Source organism: Neofelis nebulosa, chromosome 14, assembly GCF_028018385.1.
Source record: "Neofelis nebulosa isolate mNeoNeb1 chromosome 14, mNeoNeb1.pri, whole genome shotgun sequence".
Taxonomy (NCBI): Eukaryota; Metazoa; Chordata; class Mammalia; order Carnivora; family Felidae; genus Neofelis; species Neofelis nebulosa.
In genome coordinates this window covers 23,350,873-23,371,869 of record NC_080795.1, presented here as the reverse complement: position 1 = coordinate 23,371,869, position 20,997 = coordinate 23,350,873, and the positions used below count along the sequence as shown (strand labels likewise).

At 35.9% G+C, this 20,997-nt stretch overlaps 1 protein-coding gene and 2 pseudogenes across 15 annotated transcripts in view; 2 read left to right on the top strand and 1 right to left on the bottom strand.

The window, feature by feature from the left end:
• Nucleotides 1-20,997, top strand: part of STAU2 (staufen double-stranded RNA binding protein 2) — a 309,584-nt gene that overhangs the window by 37,208 nt on the left and 251,379 nt on the right. For all 15 annotated transcript variants that reach the window (XM_058699866.1, XM_058699864.1, XM_058699865.1 and 12 more), the window contains one exon: nt 15,174-15,333. In XM_058699866.1, coding sequence (XP_058555849.1) covers nt 15,174-15,333 — 160 coding nt within the window. The remainder of the gene's footprint in view (nt 1-15,173; nt 15,334-20,997) is intronic.
• On the bottom strand, nt 13,141-13,253 carry LOC131495208 (U6 spliceosomal RNA; annotated as a pseudogene).
• LOC131495183 (U4 spliceosomal RNA) lies at nt 16,379-16,445 on the top strand (annotated as a pseudogene).

Here is a 20,997-nt window from a genome sequence, read left to right as displayed (position 1 = left end):
TTGTGTAGAGAAAAAAGTTGTGGCCTTAAGTCATTTATCCTGACTCTCTTTTAGACGCATTAATTCATATTCATTTCATACTCTTTCTGCCCTTAATCACATTGAACTGTTTGCATTTCTTAGAATGTTTCATGTTTTTTTCATATCTCTCTCCTTTGCCTATCTTGTAGCGCCTCCCTTCCTTGAGGGCCTTTTGTTCTTATTCATTTTTGAACACTTAGGTCACATACCACATCTTCTAAACTTCTGTGAAACTTCTCTGATCCCTGCCCTGGGCTTTCAGGAGGACCTGCCTTACGCAGGTGTAGACATTGTTGTGCTGTATGTAATGATGTATGTTGATCATTAGTCTTGTACTAGACTGAGCTTCTTTAGTGTTAATAAATACTTTATTCTTTTGTATTTTATGGTTCCTGTGGTGTCTGTCTTTGTAGCTCCTCATTTCTAATTCCAGGAATTCTTCCTTGAGATAGCTCTTCAGCTTTGAATTTCATGTGAATAGACTAAATTCCGCGTCCTCACATGGTTGTCATTTTGCTCACCTCTGGGTGGTTCCATCATGTTTCTCATGCCTCACTTTTACTCTGACTCATCATGTATTAATTTTTGTTGATTTCACTGTCTACAAAGATTATTGTTCCAACATGCTGACATTTCAGTTTCTTGGGCTTTTCTTATTATCTTGCTTTCATTCTCCTTCAGCCACTCATTCCTGTGATCATATTATTGACATTATCATTACCAATAATTGCAAGGCCCTCCAAAATTTTAATCTCAAGCATTCATCTCTCTCTTACACCTCCTAACTTTCTAGTTCATTCCCTCTATTTGACTTCAGTAGTTCTTCCACACCACAAATCCATTGATTTCTACCACTCTTTTACTCTTTCTCACTTCCCTCAGTCCTCACCTAGTTCTTAACCAGCTTAAATTCCATATACCTTGTATAGACCCTCAGCAGTTTTGCTTCCCTTGGTTAGCACTTGCTTGGCAAAATCCCGGCCTAAATCCAAACTCTGCCTTTCCTTTTGCACTGTGGATGGACTACCTGTAGGGCGGCCAGCCCCTCTAGTTCTGTGCTAGATCCCAACTCCTCTCACCTATTCAAGGCTATTCCTCTAGCTTTCCCTCTCCTTCCCTCCCCTCCCTTTCTTCAATGTCATCAATTTCCCTCTCTAAAGGACCAGGTTTGTTGTGATCCACCTTCTGGTTTCTAGACAGTCCCAGGACTCTCTTGGGTTCTAAGAAGATTTGGGGATTCTTTTGCCAACCTGTGTTATTGCTCAGGGTGCTTTGGTCATAGACCACCCTATTTAGCTGTAGCTCATTTTTTTTTTTTTTAAAGAGAAAGTACTAAAATAATTAGCAGATTCCTAAAGGAAATATAACATTTATGAGTCTAATTTTCATTATTAGTGTTAGAATTAATTTGCTGGGTCTGGATCCCTTTTGTGGAAAACAAAGTCACTTTCATTGATGTATGTCTATCAGTAGTTTTGAGACATGTAATTGTATTTTAATGAACTAAATGATTATCTCTGGCATCAAAAATTTAAACATAGCTCTAACTCATTTGTTTTCTTGGGACATTAACCAGTTATATGACAATATACATATTTGTGTATGCATGCATATATGTTTTTATGTTATATACACACACACCTACAGTAGTGGTTCTCAACCTTGGTTGTTCATTGAAATCACAAGGAAGCTTTAAAAAATACTTATGCCTGAGTCTTAACCTCAGAAATTCTAATTTGATTGGTCTTGGATGAGGCCCAGACATCAAGATTTTTTTTTTTAAGCACTCAAGATGACTCACATGTGCACCCAGAGTTGAGAAACATAAATGTCTTCAAGGTAGTGTGGAATTATCTTTTCATACATACTTCTTGATGGGAAATAGTGATCTGTCTTATGTTTACATGCTTTCCTCTTTCCCACACTGAGTCTTATAGAATCTAAGCAGCTTATGGCAACTTTTTTTTTTTTTTTAACGTTTTTATTTATTTTTGAGACAGAGAGAGAGCGTGAACGGGGGAGGGTCAGAGAGAGAGGGAGACACAGAATCCGAAACAGGCTCCAGGCTCTGAGCAGTCAGCACAGAGCCCGACGCGGGGCTCGAACTCACGGACCGTGAGATCATGACCTGAGCCGAAATCGGACGCCCAACCAACCGAGCCACCCAGGCGCCCCAGCTTATGGCAACTTTTAACCTATGACTATTAAATAAAAAATTACAATGTTTTCCTTGCCCTCTTTTGTTTCTCTGCTCACTTTCAAGTTTAATTCAGAAGTAATTTAGTATACCTTATGTTAGTGTGAGTTACTGTGATATTGCTGTATATCCTAGGTAACTAAATACAGTTCTTCATTTTTTTTATGGATTGCTGTTTGGATTTTTCATATCTCTAAAGAAGGCTGTTATAATGTGAGTATAAAGAAAAGAGCCAGAAAGAACACAGAATGGTATTTTCTTCTTTTCCTTTATTTCCCTATTTTGAGAAGTTGTTGGTATGCATGAGTTAAGTGTTGAGAAAGCTCCAGGAGCGGCACTTCAAGGAGGTTTACTTTGGAGTAGCTTTATTACTGAGGGGGACCATATCATCCAGTGGTCTTGAAGCCAGATAGTCCTTTTTTTTTTTTTTTTTTAATCTTAGCTAGATTTGTCAGGCTTGATTTTTGCCCTACATTATCCAGCTAATGTAGCCTTGACAAAGTAGTTTAGAGTTTCAGTTGTCTTATCTGTAATTTTAGAAATTATGATATCTGTTCTAGTGTAGTGTAATGGAAGGATGATTTATAAATTCTTGGCAACTATGTTGATGATGGGAGTACTCAGATAATTATGTCATTGCTTGTTAGTTGTATATATGATTAAAAAAATCATTGGTAAAATATCTATTGAGTGTTTGCTATGTGACAGGCACTTTGCCTTTATTGGAGCTTCCTACTCTGGTGTCTTCTCTGATGATGTTTCTTTTTGGATATTGTGGATACAAGTCCTTTTTTAGATATATGTTTGGCAAATATTTCCTCCTACTCTGTGGTTTATCTTTTCTTTTTTTAACAGTGTCTTTTGAAGAGCAGTAGTTGTTAATTTTGATGAATCCCAGTTTCTTCATTTGTTCTCTGTATAGATTGTGCTTTTGGCCTCATGTCCAAGAAATCTTTGGCTCATCAAAGATCATAAGATTTTCATGACATTTTTTCCTAGATATTTTATCACTTTAGGTTTGACATTTAGGTCTTACATTTAGATCTAATTGCCGTTTTGTGTTGCTTTTTGTATGCCATGTGAGATATGGAAGAAGGCTTATTTATTTCTTTGTAGATGCACGTCCAGTTGTTGATGAGATTACCCTTTCTTCACTGGTCACTTTTGCACTTTTGTCAAAAATCAGCTGTCCGTATAGATGTTTATTTCTGGAGTCTGTTCTATTCTGTTGATTTGTTTTCTCATCTTTATGCAAATGCTGTGTTTTGTTTGCTGTGGTTTTCTAATTCTTGAAATCTGGTAGTATTATCCCTCTAATTTGGTTCTTCTTTTTCAGAATTGTTTCTTTGCATTTTTATATGAATTTAAAGTCAGCTTGTCTGTTCTATGAAACACCCTGCTGGGATTGTGAATAGAACTGCTGTGAATCTGTAGCTCAGTTTGGGGCAAATTAACATGGTAGAAAAATTGAGTCTTCCAACCTGTGAACAAAGTACCTCTCATTTATCTAGACATTATTTAATTTCTTTCAACAATATTTGTAGTTCTCAGTAGACAGGTATTTTATGTCTTTAGGTTTATGCTTAAATATTTCATATTTTTGATGCTATTTTAAAAATTTCAATTTCTTTAAAATTTTTTTTTTTAATATTCATTTTTGAGAGACAGACAGAGACAGAGCGCAAGCAGGGGTGGGGCAGAGAGAGAGAGGGAGACACAGAATCCAAAGCAGGCTCCAGGGTCTGAGCTGTCAGCACAGAGCCCAATGCGGGGCTCGAACTCATGAACCGTGAGATCATGACCTAAGACGAAGTCAGATGCTTAACTGACTGAGCCACCCAGGTGCCCCTAAAATTTCAATTTCTTTCTTTCTTTTGATGTTGACATTTGATTGATTTAATTTGATTGTTTTAAAATATAATTTATTGTCAAGTTAGCTAACATACAGTGTATATAGTGTGCTCTTGGTTTCAGGAGTAGATTCCCATAATTCATTGGTTACATACAACATCCAGTGCTCATCCCAACAAGTGCCCTCCTCAATGCTCATCACCCATTTCTCCCCTCCCCCACCTCCCCTCATCAACCCTCAGTTTGTTTCTCTGTATTTAAGAGTCTTTTAAGGTTTACCTCCCTGTCTGTTTGAAACTATTTTTTTCCCCTTCCCTTCCCCCATGGTCTTCTGTAAAGTTTCTCAAATTCCACATATGAGTGAAAACTTATGATATGTGTCCTTCTCTGACTGACTTATTTCATTCAGCATGATACCCTCCAGTTCCATCCACATTGTTGCAAATGGCAAGATTTCATTCTTTATCATTGCCAAGTAGTATTCCATTGTATATATAAACCACATCTTTTAAAATTTCAATTTCTAATTGTTCTTACTGATTTTGCTACCATATAAAAAGACACCAGTTTTTGTGTATGATTGATGTACTATACTCTGAACTAACCTCATTTATCAGTTCTAGTAGCCTTAAAAAATTTTTTTTAAAAGATTTTATTGGTGGTTCCACATGTCATTTTGAATAAAGACAACTTTAAATCCTACTTTCCAATCTTAATGTCTTTTATTTATTTCTCTTGCCTGATTGGATTGGTTAGAATTTATAGTGCAATGTTGAATAGAAGTGGTTAGAGCAGGTATCTCTAACTTCTTGATCTTATGGGCAATATTGCAGTTTCCCCCCATTAATTATGATGTTAGGTGTGCCTTTTTTTTTTTTTTTTTGTAGATGCTTTGTATCAGATTGAAGAATTCCTTTCTACTTAATATTTACTGAGAGTTTTTAACATGAATAGATGTTGATTTTTGTCATGTTGGTTCTTCTGCATTGATTGAGATGGTAATATATGGTTTTTCTGTTTTTAATCTCAATGTGGTGAATTACATTGATTGATTCTCAGATGTAGAATCTACCCTTGAATTCCTGGGATAAAACACCTAGTTATAATGTATTAAAATACTTAGTTATAATCTCATTTCTATATTGATGGATTCCATTTGTTAATATATATGTATATTTTTAAGTTTTTATTTAAATTCCAGTTAGTTAAAATACAGTATAATATTAGTTTCAGGTATACAGTATAGTGATTCTACACTTCCATACAACACCTACTCATCACAACAAGTGCACTACTTACTCCCCATCGCCTATTTTACCCATCCCCCTACCCACCTCCCTTTTGGTAACCATCAGTTCTCTATAGTTAAGAGTCTGTTTCTTGGTTTACCTCACTTTTTCTTTTCTTCCCCCCACCCTTATTCATTTGTTTAGTTTCTTTTTCTTTTTTTTTTTAACGTTTATTTATTTTGAGACAGAGAGAGACAGAGCATGAACGGGGGAGGGTCAGAGAGAGAGGGAAACACAGAATCGGAAACAGGCTCCAGGCTCCGAGCCATCAGCCCGGAGCCTGACGCGGGGCTCGAACTCACGGACCGCGAGATCGTGACCTGGCTGAAGTCGGACGCTTAACCGACTGCGCCACCCAGGCGCCCCATTTGTTTAGTTTCTTAAATTCCACATGAGTGAAATCATGTGATATTTGTCTTTCTCTGACTTATTTTGCTTAGCATAATACTCTGTAGCTCCATCCGGGTCTTTGCAAGTGGCAAGATTTCATTCCTTTTTATGGCTGAATAAGACTCTATTGTATGTATGTATGTATATGTGTGTGTATCTACATCTATATCTACATCTATATCTATATCATCTAAATCTAAATCTATGTCTATATCTATATCTACATCTATATATCTGTATCTGTATCAATATCTTTATCTGTCATCTTCTTTATTCACCACTCAGTGGACATTTCAGCTCTTTCCATACTTTGGCTATTGTTGATAATGCTGCTATGAACATTGGGTGCATGTATCCTTTTGAATAAGTATTTTGTATCCTTTGGGTAGAGATTGCATCTAATGGTGCAATTGCTAGATTGTAGGGTAGTTCTGTTTTTTTGGGGTTTTTTTCCGTTTCAAGTTTTAATTTAAATTCTAGTTAGTTAACATATAGTGTAATATTAGTTTCAGGAGTAGAATTTAGTGGTTCATCACTTACATATAACATTCAATGCTTATCATAAGTGCCCTTCTTTTTTTTCTTTTTTAATTAAAATTAAAAACATTTTAAAGATTTTTTTATTAAAATATTAAAAAAATTTTAATGTTTATTTTTGAGAGAGGGAGAGAGAGAGACAGGAGAGAGAGAATGAGTCGGGGAGGGGCAGAGAGAGGGGACAGAGGATCTGAAGCAGACTCTGCACAGACAGCAGCAAGCCTGATGTGGGGCTCAAACTCATGAACCGTGAGATAATGACCTGAGTCAAAGTAGGACACTCAAATGACTGAGCCACCCAGGCACCTTAACAAATGTCTTTCTCTTTATTTATCTATTTATTTTATTATAAAACTTTTTAAAAAAAATAGAGAGGGAGACAGAGCATGAGCGGGGAGGGGAGGATGGGCAGATAGAGAGGGAGACACAGAATCTGAAGCAGGCTCCAGGCTCTGAGCTGTCAGCACAGAACCTGATATGGGTCTCGAACCCACGAATATCGAGATCATTACCTGAGCTGAAGTTGGACGCTCAACCGACTGACCCACCGAGGGGCCCCATCAACAAGTGTCTTTCTAAATATCTATCGCCCATTTAGCCCATCCTCCTGTCCATCTCCCCTCCAGCAACCCTCAGTTTATTCTCTGTGGTTAAGACTGTCTTTTATGATTTGCCTTGCTTTTTCTTTCCCCTATGTTCCTCTGTTTTGTTTCTTAAATTCTACATATGAGTGAAATCATATGGTATTTGTCTTTTTCTGACTGATTTATTTCACTTAGCATAATACACCCTAGCGCCATCCACATTGTTGCAAATGACAAGATTTCATTCTGTTTGATGACTGATATTCCATTATATATATACCACATCTTCTTTATCCATTCATCAGTTGATGGACGTAGGCTCTTTCCATAATTTGGCTATTGTTGATAATGCTGCTGCAAACATTGGGGTGCATATGCCCCTGCGAATCAGTATTTTTGTGTCATTTGGGTAAATACCTAATAGTTCAGTTGCTAGATTGTAGGGTAGTTCTTTTTTTAATTGAGGGACCTCCATACTGTTTTCCAGAGTGGCTGCACTAGTTTGCATTCCCACCAACAGTGTGAGAGGATTCCCCTTTCTCCACATCCTCTCCACATCCAATACCTGTTGTTTCCTGTGTTGTTAATCTTAGCTGTTCTAACTGGTGTGAAGTGATATTTCACTTCATATCTGTATGTCTTCTTTGGAAAAATGTCTATGTCTTTTGCCCATTAAAAAAATTTTTTTTTAATGTTTATTTACTTTTGAGAGAGAGAGAGAGACAGAGACAGAGAGAGAGCGAGCACGAGCAGGGGAAGGACAGAAAGAGAGGGAGACACAGAATCCGAAGCAGGCTCCAGGCTCTGAGCTGTCAGCATAGAGCCAGACACAGGACTTGAACTCACAAATGGCGAGATCATGACCTGAGCCAAAGTCAGACGCTAAACTGACTGAGCCACCCAGGTGCCCATCTTTTGCCCATTTTTAAACTGGATTATTTGTTTTTCGGTGTTGAGTTTTACAAGTTATTTATAGATTTTGGATATTAGTTCTTTATCAGGTCATTTGCAAATATTTTCTTCCATTCCATAGGTTACCTTTTAGTTTTGTTTTGTTTCCTTTGCTGTGCAGAAGCTTTTAATTTTGGTGAAGTCCCAATAGTTGATTTTTGCTCTTGTTTCCCTTGCTTCAGGAGACCTATCTAGTGAGAACTTGCTACAGCCAATATCAAAGAGGTTATTACCTGTATTCTTCTCTCGGATTTTAATGGTTTCCTGTCTCATATTTAAGTCTTTCATCCATTTTGAATTTATTTTTTTTTGTATGATATAAGAACATGATCCAGTTTGATTCTTTTGCATGTTACTGTCCAGTTTCACCAGCACCGTTTGTTGAAGAGACTTTTTTCCATTGGATATTATTTCCTGCTTTGTTGAAGATTGGCCATACCATTGTGGGTTCATTTCTGGGTTTTCTATTCTGTTCTATTGATCTTTGTGTCTATATTTGTGCTAGTACCGTACTGTCTTGATCACTGCAGCTTTATAATGTAGCATTAAGTCTGGAATTGTGATGCCTCCAGCTTTGTTGTTGTTGTTTTTTTTTTTCCCCAAGGTGGCTTTGGCTATTTGGGGTCTTTTGTGGTTCCATACAAATTTTAGGATTATTTGTTGTAAGTCTGTGAAAAATGCTGTGGTTATTTTGATAAGGATTACATTAAATGTGTAGATTGCTTGGGGTAGTACAGGTATTTTAACAATATTTACTCTTCCAGTGCATGAGCATGGAATGTTTTTCCATCTCTTTGTGTAATCTTCAGTTTCTTTCATCATTGTTTTATAGTTTTCAGAGTCCAGATCTTTTTTACCTCTTTGGTTAAGTTTTTGTTTTTTGGTGCAATTGTAAATGGGATTGATTCCTTGATTTCTCCTTCTGCTGCTTCATTTTGGTGTATAGAAATGCAACAGATTTCTGTATGTTGATTTTGTATTCTGTAATTTTACTGAATTTGTGTATCAGTTCTAGCAAGTTCTGGGGTGGGGGGGGGTCTTTTGGATTTTTCATGTAGAGTATCATGTCATCTGGAAATACTGAAAGTTTGACTTCTTTGCTGATTTGGATACATTTTATTTCTTTGTGTTGTCTGATTGCTGAGGCTAGGACTTCTACTACTATGTTAAATAACAATGGTGAGAATGGACATCTCTGACTTGTTCCTGAAAGTAGAGGAAAAGCTCAGTTTTACCCCATTAAGTATGATATTAACTGTGGTCTTTATTATGTTGAGGTATGTTCTCAGTATGTTCTCTCTAACCTTACTTTGTTGAGGTTTTTTTTTTTATCATGAATGGATATTGTACTTTATAAAATGCTTTTTCTGCATCTCTTGAGAGGATCATATGGTTCTTATCCATTTATTTATTTGTTTGTTTGTTATTATGTTTGTTTATTTTTAGAGAGAGACAGAGACAGAGTGAGAATGGGGGAGGGGCAGACAGGGAGACACAGAATCCAAACCAAGCTCCAGACTCTGAGCGATCAGCACAGAGCCCAATGAGGGGCTCAGACTCACAAACTGTGAGATCATGACCTGAGCTGAAGTCTGACGCTTAACTGACTGAGCCACCCAAGCGCCCCGGTTCTTATCCTTTAATTAATATGGTGTATCACATTGCTTGGTTTATGGATATTGAACCACACTTGCAAATGGGAATAAATCTCACTTGATCATGGTGAAGGATTCTTTTAAGGTACTGTTGGACAAAACACAATTTGATAGTATTTTATTGAGAATTTTGCATCAGTGTTCATCAGGGATATTGGCCTGTAGTTCTTTTTTCGTGGAGTCTTTGTCTGGTTTTGGTGTCAGGGTAATGCTGGCCTCATAGAATGAATTTGGAAGTTTTCCTTTCATTTCTTTTTCTTTGGAATAGTTTGAGAATAGGTATTAACTGTTCTTTAAATGTTTGGTAGAATTCCCCTGTGAAGCCATTTGGCCCTGAACTTTTGTTTGTTGGGAGATTTTTGATTACTGATTCAGTTTCTTTGCTGGGTATCAGTCTGTTCAAGTTTTCTATTTCTTCCTGTTTCTGTTTTGGTAGTTTATATGTTTGTAGGAATATATCCTTTTTTTCCAGGTTGTCCAACTTGTTGGCATATAGTTTCTATAATATTCTCTTATAACTGTATTTCTGTGACATTGGTTGTGCTTTTTCTTCTCACATTTGTGATTTTATTTATTTGTGTTCTTTCTCTTTTTGATAAGTCAGGCTAGAGATTTATCAATTCTATTAATTTTTCAAAGAAACAGCTCCTGGTTTCATTGATCTGTTAGTTTCTATATCATTTAATTTTTGCTCTAAACTTTGTTATTTCCCTTCTTCTGCTGGCTTTAAGCTTCATTTGTTTTTCTTTTTCTAGCTCCTTTAGGTGTAAGCTTAGGTTATTTATGTTAGATTTTTCTTGCTTCGTGAAGTAGGACTGTATTGCTATATACTTCCCTCTTGTGACTACTTTTGCTCAATCCCAAAGGTTTTGGGACATTGTGTTTTCATTTTCATTTGTTTCCATGTATTTTTAATTTCTTTTTTGATTTCCTGGTTGACCCATTCATTATTTAGAAGAATGACTTTGTACTCTTGCCGGTTTTTCTTGTGTTTGACCTCATAGTATTTTGGTCAGAAAATATGCATGGTATGATCTCATTCTTTTTGTACTTGTTGAGGCCTGATTTGTGATCAATTATGTGATCTATTCTGGAGAATATCCTATGTGCACTTGAAAAGAATGTGTATTTGGAAGCTCCTGTATGGTTCAGTTGGTTAAGTGTCCGCTCTTTATCTCAGCTCAGGTCTTGATTTCAGGGTCTTGAGTTGAAGCCCACTGTTGGGCCCCATGATGGGCATGGAGCTTACTTGAAGAAAAACAAGAAAAGAAAATAATGTGCATCCTACTGCTTTAGGATGGGATGTTCTGAATATATCTGTGAAGTCCATCTGGTCCAGGGTATTATTCAACGTCACATTTCCTTGTTGATTTTCTGCTTATGTGATTTATCTGTTGATGTAAGTTGGGTGTTAATGTCCTCTACTATTATTGTTTTATTATCAATGAGTTTCTTTATGTTTGTTATTGTTTTATATATTTAGGTGGTTCCATGTTGGATATATAAATATTTAAAATTACTAAATCTTCTTGTTGGGTAATCCCCTTTATTATGATATAGTCAAGTCCATTTGCATGATAAGTGTTTCTCCATCCCCTCACTTTCAGTCCACAGGTGTATTTAGGTCTAAAATGAGTCTCTTGTGTATAGCATATAAATGGGTCTTGTTTTCTTATTCATTCTGACTCCCTGTGTCTTATGATTGGAACATTTAGTCCATTTACCTCAGAAGAATTATTGATAGATATGTATTTAGTACCATTTTATTACTTGTTTTGTCTTTGTTTCTGGAGATTTTCTCTGTTCCTTTCTTGTCTTTGTCACTTTTGGTTTTTCCTTTCCACTTAGAGAATTCCCTTTAACATTTCTTGCAGGGCTGGTTTAGTGGTCATAAACTCTTTTAGTTTTTGTTTGTCTGGGAAATCTTCATCTTTCCTATTCTGAATGGTAGCCTTGCTGGATAGAGTATTCTTGGCTGCAGATTTCTCCCATTCAGCATGTTGAATATATCATGCCACTCCCTTCTGGCTTGCCAAGTTTCTGTTGAGAGATCTGTAGCTCACCTTTTGGGTCTTCCCTTCATGCCACATCTTCTTTATCCATTCATCAGTCGATGGAAACTTGAGTTGTTTCCATAATTTAGCTATTGTATGTATAATGCTGCTGTAAACATTAGGGTACATGTATCTCTTTGAATTAGTATTTTTTTAATTCTTTGGGTTATTACCTAGTAGTGCAATTGCTGGATCATAGGGTAGTTCTACTTTTAACCTTTTGAAGAACCTGTTTCCAGAGAAGCTGCACCTGTCTGCATTCCTTGTTAATATTTTCTGAAGGATTTTTACATTTATCTTTATGAGAGATATTGGTCTGTAGTTTTGGTTTATACTGTTTTTCTTAATAGTATCTTACTCTGACTTTAGTATTCAAGTAATCCTGGCTTCATAGAATAAGTTGAGGAGTGTTCCTCCTTCAATTTTTGGGAAGAGTTTGTGGGAATTGTTATTATTTCTTTCTTAAACACTTAGTATAATTTGTCATTAAAACTATCTGGACCTGGAGGTTTTTGTTGTTGTTGTTGTTGTTTGTGGAAAGATTTTAAACTGCAGATTCAGTTTCTTTAACATATATAGTGCTATTCAGGTTACTTATTTCTTCTTGAATAAGCTTAATAATTGTGTCTTTCACAGAATTTAAGTTGTTAAGTTTATTGGCATGAAATTGTTAAAAATACTCCCTTTTTATCTTTTATTATTTTAAGAATCTGGGGTGATATCACTTCTCTCATTTCCTGATACTGGTAATTTATGTCTTTTTTTTTTTTTTTCCAAGATTAGTCTGTTTATAGGTTTACCAATTTTGTTGACCTCTGCAGTGAACCAGCTCTTGGTTTTATAGAGTTTATTTTATATTTCGTTAATGTTTGCTTTTATCTTTATTACTTTTTTTTTCCTGTTAACTTCAGATTTGATTTGCTCTTCTTTTTCTAGTTTCATAAGATTAAAGCTAAAGCTAACTTATTTGAGACCTTATGTCTTTTCTAGAATAGGTATTTGGTGCTAGAAATTTCCTCTTAGTACTGTTTTAGTGTTACTTTCCAAGATGTGGTGTTTTCATTTTTGTTCAGTTTAAAATACCTTTTAAATTCCCTTTTGATTTAATCTTTTACCCTTTATTTAGAAATGTGTTATTTAGTTTCCAAATGTTTGGAAATTTTCCAGAGATTTTTCTGTTATTAGTTTATAACTTAATTCCATTGTGGTCTGAGAACATACTTTGCATCACTTGAATCCTTTGAATTTATTGAGACTTGTTTTATGGTCCAGAATATTTTATTTCTTGGTGAATGTTTTGTGAGAAATAGAGGACAGATGTACTTGTTAATTGTTATATCACTTATTAAGAGGAGAAGGCATTGAATTTCTGATGTAAATTGTGCATTTTCAACTTCTTTGCAGTTCTACTAGTTTTTGCTTCATATATTTTAAAGCTGTGTTACTAGTTGACTAAATGTTTAAAATTGTTATGTCTTCTTGATTAATTGGCCCATTTATCATGAAATAAACTTTGTTATCCTTGGTATTAATCTTTACTCTGAAATCTACTTTGATATTAATATGGCCATTCTGACTTTTCTTTGATATGTTAGCATGGCACATTTTTTTTTTTTTTTCTATCCCATTGCTTTTAAACTATGTCATCCTTGCAGGGGCCATGCTAATCTTTAATCTTCTCTGTATTGTTCCAATTTTAGTATATGTGCTGCTGAAGCGAGGACTAAACTGCGTCTTCATAGTTGAAATGCAGTATTTGTAGGTAGCATGTGGTTGGATTTTGCTTTTGACAGTCTCTACCTTTCTAATGGGGGCATTTACGTCATTTTTTTAAAATTTTCACAACAATCCTATGTGTTCTTTTTAGTGCCATTTTACTAAAGAAGTAAGGAAACAAAGAATAAGTCATTTTCTTAACTTTGTATATAGTAAATGGTGAAGCTACCACTTAAACTCATAAACAGTGCGTCCCATGATTCCTACTGGAAATTATTGGGGTTCTTTTAATTTTTTCCAGTTTTATTGAGATATAGTTGACATATAACATTGTATTAGTTTTAGATGTATAATAATCTGGTGGGATTCTGTAGAGAAGTTTCTGAAAAGCAGAGGATTGACTTGGATACATTTGTATTTTATAGAGTGTTTATGTTGATGGTGGTAAGGAGGATAGTGTGAATGGGAAAGTCTTATGTTAAGAGAATGATGTTAGGATGGTCTCATAGTAGTTTAGGAGAGAGAGGTTGATATTCTTTGCCAAGACATTGGCAAAAAGTATAAAGAGAGGAGGCCAAATCTGAAAAATATTTTTGAAGTTGAATCAGTAGTTTGATAGTTGTTTGCAGGAAAGAATGATGAGAGAAATGGAGGAGATAAGTAAGACCACTCAAAGGTGTCTTGCCTGTGAGCCTAGGAAAATAGTGACATCTACAAGATCAGGAGGCAGGAGAGTTTAAATCATACAGACCAATCATAGGGTGAAAAACCAGACAAATCCAGATTATGGCATTCTTTTGTTGTGTTTTTTTCCTTTCATGACATTGACATTTTTGAAGAGTTGAGGCCATTTGTCATGTAGAATATATGCCATTATCTAGGTTTGTCTGATTTTCCCCCTATGATTAGATTCAGGCTAAACATTTTTGGCCAGGAATACCAAATAGTTCTCATTGGGTCGTATCAGGAGGTACATGATACCGTTTGTGTGATTATGGATGATGCTGACTTTAATCAGTTGGTTAGGGTACTTTCTACCTGACCTCCTTTCTACAAATACACATTTATTTCTTAGTAATTGTAATACACATATATTTTTTACTACTTTGTATTCCTACAAATTAGTAAGCTATCTGTGGAGTAAAACAGCAGATTATGTGTGTATTTTATAACTTAATCCTCCATTTTAAAGGTGAGTAAGTTTTGGGTTTGTATGGAAATAATGGTGTGGATGGAATGTTTGGATGGCAAGGGAAAGAGTAGGTATGAAATGAAGATGGACAGATAGAACTTTTGTGCCATGCTAGAATGGGAAAAATTAAAGGTTTTTAGCCTGAAGTTGGGGTGTTGGATTTGAGGGTTTTTTTGTTTTTTTTTTTTTTTTTTTTAGAGAGACATTTGAGAACTACTTATGACATTAAAATTAACAGAATTTGGTGACTGGTTAAATGTTGGTTGTGGAAGATTGAGAGTTTCCTGGTGACACAATATTCAGTAAGGTTGCCTGGTTTTTGACTAGATTGTATTAAGTATAAAATTTAAGGAATTAGATTTTGTAAGTGTTACAGAGACAGGGCCTTGTGGATTTTCTTACAGTTTCTCTTATTCTTTATTCTGCTGTTTTTTTGAGGACTGTTTGAATGATTAACAATATGAATCTATTTAGGGAAATGATTTCTTCTTGATTTATTCTACCCAAAATGCACACTTAGAGCTGCCACTAAGCCTTCAAATAGGATAGAACAGAATCTGGTAAATCTCTTAAAATTATTTCACTGGTAGAATAAGATTTTTGTTGCAAATAATCTGTAAGGTCACCTCTAGCTCTAAAATTTTGATTCTGTGGTGTATCAGTTTTTCTCTCAGACAGCATATTTTATTTTGTGAAAAAATTTAATGTTTTCTTTGTCTCTTTATGTTTTTCGAAGATGTTCTCAGTGCAACTGAGTCTTGGTGAGCAGACATGGGAATCCGAAGGGAGCAGTATAAAGAAGGCTCAACAGGCTGTTGCTAATAAAGCTTTGACTGAATCTACACTTCCCAAACCAGTTCAGAAACCACCCAAAAGTAATGTTAATAATAACCCAGGTATGGCCGTGACTTGTTTCCTTCTGTTGTGTTGTTGTGTTCTATATGTGTTATTCTCTGTACTTCTCTTTACAGCAGGCTGCTTGTATAGCTAACAGGTATTAATAGCTCACCTGAAAAAAACTGAATAATAATTAAAGGTGAGAGAATGAGGAACGTCATTGTAATTATATTAAAAATTTGCTTTGTGGATACTCCAAAGATGCATTATTTACATTTTAAATGTTGACAAAAAGATCTTTGGATACAAAGACCAGAGAGTATGACTGAGTTTTTTTTTTTTTTTTTTAAGTTTTTAATTTTAATTCCAGTTAGTTAACATATGGTGTTATATTAGTTTCAGGTGTATAGTATAGTGACTCAATAATTCTATACATTACTATCTATACAGTAGATATTATATCTATACAGTATGTCTATATTGTATTATATCTATGCAATAGATATCACTTTAAGTATTTTTATGATGGAGTAAAAAAAAAAAAAAAAGACTTTTTCCTGCCAAAAATGACTCTGTAATGTATTAACTGGAGTTCCTGTGCTTATGCTCATAATCGCCTGATATTTCTTTCTTTCTCATGTGGCATGTGCTAAGTAGACACAGACTCTCCTTTCAAGAACTGCTCTTTTTAAAGCTCCATGAATTTCCTATTACTAGTCCTTTTGCTTCTGTTCAGCTGATTTTAGTATTTATTAAGCAAGCTTAAATAAACCAAAATGTTACTACAGTAAAGAAACACACCTGTATTGAAGTCAGTAAGAGATTGTTTCCTTTTATAATTTTTAAAAAATCTCTTCAGATTACCGATTGATCATTAGTGCCACACCACTGCCTCTATGTATTATGCGTTTGCTTTTATATATTTAAGAGATAGAAAACATTTTTCTTTTCTGTGAAGATTTTACAGCTGTGTACATAAAGCATATACATCAGTGGTAAAGATCAAGTACCAAGTGAATAATAACAGCCGTCAGTATTACAAGTAATGATAAACTTGGATGAGAGTAGTTGAAGGAAGATAAGGTGTTTGAATGGAGCATAGACAGCTTGGTGCAGTGGCAGTATCGTAGCCAATGAGGTTTATCCGAGGCGTGATTATTGCTAATTGAATGGAGAGTAGACAGGTATAGAGGTGAGGAAAGAATATTCTAGGTGGAGGGAGTACTCTGAGGAGAGGCATTGGAAATAGGACTCTGGACTATGGGTTTGGTTAAAAAAAAATTGGTTAAAAAAATTTTTGGTTTAACCAAAAAAATTTGGCTTAAAAAAAATTGTTTTTTAATTAGATCAGGTAGGTGACTAGGAAGAGATAAGACTGGAGATAAATTAGGGTTGAACTGTGATGAACTTGAATGCCAGGTTTGGGAGATTAAATTTTATCTATGGTTTAGGAGGTTAATGTTTACAAGCTACTGGATGATGTGTTTAAAATGGCATTTTAGGAAGTTCAGTTTAGTATGTGGATTGAAGGTGGAAAATGCTAAAAGCAAGATCAGTTAGAAAACCATAGATTATGGGTGAAGAAAGAAGAAAAGAAACTCCTGTGCATGAAGTACTATACACCCTCTGCTCTGCAGTAGTACTGGGAGTGGCAGTGGGAGTGGAACAGAAGCACAAGTATTGCCGACGAAGCCATGTTAGAGAACAAGCTCTTCAGGGCTTATAGTATGAAGCAAGAGCAGCCTGTGCCCATCTCTGCGTCAGATCCACTGTAGAGGATTAGACTGGGAGGTGAACCAGCAAGGAGTCAGAAGGAAACAGGAGAGTCCGAAAGATCAGTGGAGATGAGTTTCTGCTGTTGAGTGTTTCAGTGAGCTGATAGAGTAGATTTTTGAAGGTAAAGTTTTAAAATAGAGCATAATACTGCATACCAGCAAGTGCACAAATTACAGTTGTAGAACCTTGATGGTTTTTTGCACTGTGAACACTTTACCAGTACCTGTGCCCCAGAAGCCTCCCTCATTCCCCCTTCTAGTGGTTAAACAACTCCAGAGGAAGCCACTGTTCTGCTTATCTGTCTTAAACTTGTTGTGCCTGCTTGTTGGAATCATACACTATACTTTTTTGTGATAGCTTGTTTTTCTCAATGTTACATCTGTGAGACTCATCCATGTTGTATTTAACACTATAGTGTTTCATTGCTATATAGTATTCTATTGCATGAGTGTAATCTACTTTTCATTGTACTATTGATGGACATTTGGATTGTTTCCAGTTTTGGGCTCTTAGAAATAAAACTGTCGTCAACATTCTTGTATGTATACATTTTTGTTGCGATGGACCTAATATTGGAACTGTTGGGCCATGAGTTATGCATGTATTCATGTATAAATCAAATCAGAAGATGAATTAAGACCAGAAGTTGATGAGCATACACAGAAGACAGGTATCTCAGCTACTGTTCTTACATCAGTCTTTTATTCCTAGACCTATTGAAACGATGAGAAAGCTATTGAGGCATCAGTTAGACACAGTAAGGAAACTATCACAGTTTTGGTCAGAAAGAATAGTTAATTAGAACAACAATTAAAGGATGTCCTTGAAGAGGGAATTTCCCTGGACATTCAGCTGGAAAAACTTTGACCACTCTCCTACCTATAAGCCAGTTGCTGTGAACTGTGAACATACCCATTTTTAAGTGTTTTTGGGTGCCCAAAATGTTTTGTTCAGCTCACTACTTAGTTCAGCATTAAATTTTATGATTCGCTTTTGCCCCATATGTTCTCCATTGTATTTAAGTATCTTTTATTTTTTAATTTCAACAACACAAATGGTCAGGATGATTAAAAAAAAAAAAACAAACCCAAACCCCAAAACCCCCAAAGCATACATAAGGCATATAGGTGTTATGTGCCTGTAGTCCCAGCTACTTGGGAGTCTGAGCCAGGAGGACCGGTTGAGTCCAGAAGTTCTGGGCTGTAGTGTGCTATGCCAATCAAGTGTCTGCACTGATATAGTACAGTGGGATTGATATAGTGACCTCCTGGGAGTAGGGGACTACCAGGTTGCCTACGGTGGGGTGAACCAGCCCAGGTTGGAAACAGAACAAGTCAGAGTAGTGGGATTGTGCTTGTGAATAGCCACTTCACTCCAATCTGGGCAACATAATAAAGCCTCCTCTGTTTTTGCCCATCCCCAGTTTAGGGAATCCTGTGTCTAAAAAAAAAAAAAAAAGTTTGCCCCTTTCCAAGTTCATACATGCATAAGAAATACATACAAATACATAATGTCAGACTATAATAGTGTATTTCTTAGCTATTCTTCGGGGGTATAGTAGTAATTCAGTGTAGTTTTAATTTGCATTTCCCTGGTAACTAATGATGGTCAGCATCTTTTCATATGTCTGTTGGTATTAAGATCTCTGTTGTCGAGTGCCAGTTGAAATAATTTTCCTGTTAAAAAAAAATGCAGGGGTGCCTGGGTGGCTCAGTTGGTTAAGCATCCAGCTCTTGATTTTGGCTCAGGTCATGATATCCCGGTTTGTGGGTTTGAGTCTGTGCTGGGCTCTGTAGTGCAGAGCCTGCCTCGGATACTCTCTCTCTTTCCCCCTCTCTCTGCCCCTCCCTCACTCATGTGCTCTGTCTCTGTCTCAAATAAGCTTAAAAAAATAAACTTTTTTGGAAATGAGTTCATACTTATGTAAAGTTTGTAAAAAGAGTACATAGAGCTCCTTTGTACACTTCATCCAGATTCCCCAATTGTTAACATTTCTGAACCATTTGAGAATAAGTTGTGGACATTTGATCCCATTTCCCTTCGTACTTCAAAGTATTTTTTCCCAAGTACATGGCCATTCTTCTGACAGGAAGTTAACATTGATCTCGTATTATCATGTAATGCAAAGATTCCATTTTGGTTCATTAATTGTCCCAGTAATATCCTTTGTAGGCCTGTGATCTAATCAGGATCATGTACTTAGTGTTTCTTTTCATTCTACTTTAATGTGGAATAGTTCCTTAGAGCTTCTTATCTTTTATGACCATGACATTTTGAACAGTACAGGCCACCTCATTTGTAGAATGCCCCTTGATTGAGTTTATCTGGTGCTTCCTCATGATTTATGCATTTTTAGCATGAATATCCCAGTGACCTAGTTTTATCTCAGTGATATATAGCAGGACACACCCCATTTTTTGACCCATTAGTGATGACTTTTGTCACTTGGTGAAGAGTATGTTTGTAGGGTTCTCTATTGTAAAGTTAGTTAATAAGTATGTTTTCTTATTATATAATAAGAAATTAATAAGGGTTTAATTAGTGTTTTCTGAGGAAAAACTTTGAGACTATATAAACATTCTGTTTCTCATCAAAGTTTGTATCACGTACCAGATTTGGCATCTATTGATGATTCTTTTCTGAATCAATTAATATTCTAAAGAGTGCCAAAGGGTGATTTTATCTTTCTGTCTGTCTCTTTTTGTGGTTTAAAACAACAGAAATTTATTCTGTCTCAAAGGGTGATATTTTAATTCCATTTATTTTAGATCTGTTAGTTGGCATTCTACCCTAGAATTTTCTTTCCCCTCATTTTTCTGTTTGTTCATTTATTTATATCACTATAGACTCTTGGATTCCTGTTTTGCTTACTGGTTTATAATCTATCATTATTTATTTTGGTTCTCAATTTGTCACAGACTTAGCCAGTGGTATGAACCTTTCAGGTTGACTCCACTGTCCTTCTAGCGTTTCCTCAGTTTTCTTTGAACATTTCTTACTGTCTGGCACAGTAAGAGATTCCAAAGGCATCTCATATTATCCTTGTCCTGGTCCCAGCACCAGCCATTTCTTCAAGGCGTCTTGGTTGATTAATCAGTTCATTCTTTGAACGAATATTTTTGAGTGACTGCTGTGCTCCAGGGACTATTCTAACTTCCTACATAGCTGTTTCCTGAAGTGTTAGTATTATGTAGCTCCTTGAAAAGTAGTTGTGGCATTTTTCTCCCATTTTTCACATAATAGGAATCCACAATTGTTGTTATATACGTTTGTATATATAATCAATTAACCTTGTTCTGTTTTTCACTGATAAATACAGAAGTTTCCTTTAACATACCGAAAAACCGATAGAAATGGATTCTGTGTTGACTGTGTCAACCTTGCAGCCATGTAACACATGAGGATTCTATGTAATGATTATTTTTATGCAACCTGGGTGCAGCTCTCACATGGTGGAATGGTACTTAGAATTATTATTTGGAGGTTCTCATACTTTAAAGTTCTTCTTTAACTGTTTTCTGTGAAAGCGTTTCTGTGTAGGTAGAAAGGCTGTGTGCATGCAGAGATTCCAGTCTGGTTCTTTATTAAACAGGTGGGGATACTTCGCTCTAAGTGTTGAAACCTCTTCAGCCTGGTGTGCACTTGTCTGCTTCTTCTCCACTCTCCTTCACACAGACCAGTGTCTAGCATTTCGGTGAAGAAAATATACCAGCCTTACTTTCAAATGAAGAATTTAGGGGCGCCTGGGTGGCTCAGTCGGTTAAGCGTCCGACTTCGGCTCAGGTCATGATCTCACGGTCTGTGAGTTCGAGCCCCGCGTCGGGCTCTGTGCTGACAGCTCAGAGCCTGGAGCCCATTTCAGATTCTGTGTCTCCCTCTCTCTCTGCCCCTCCCCTGTTCATGCTCTGTCTCTCTCTGTCTCAAAAATAAATAAACATTAAAAAAAA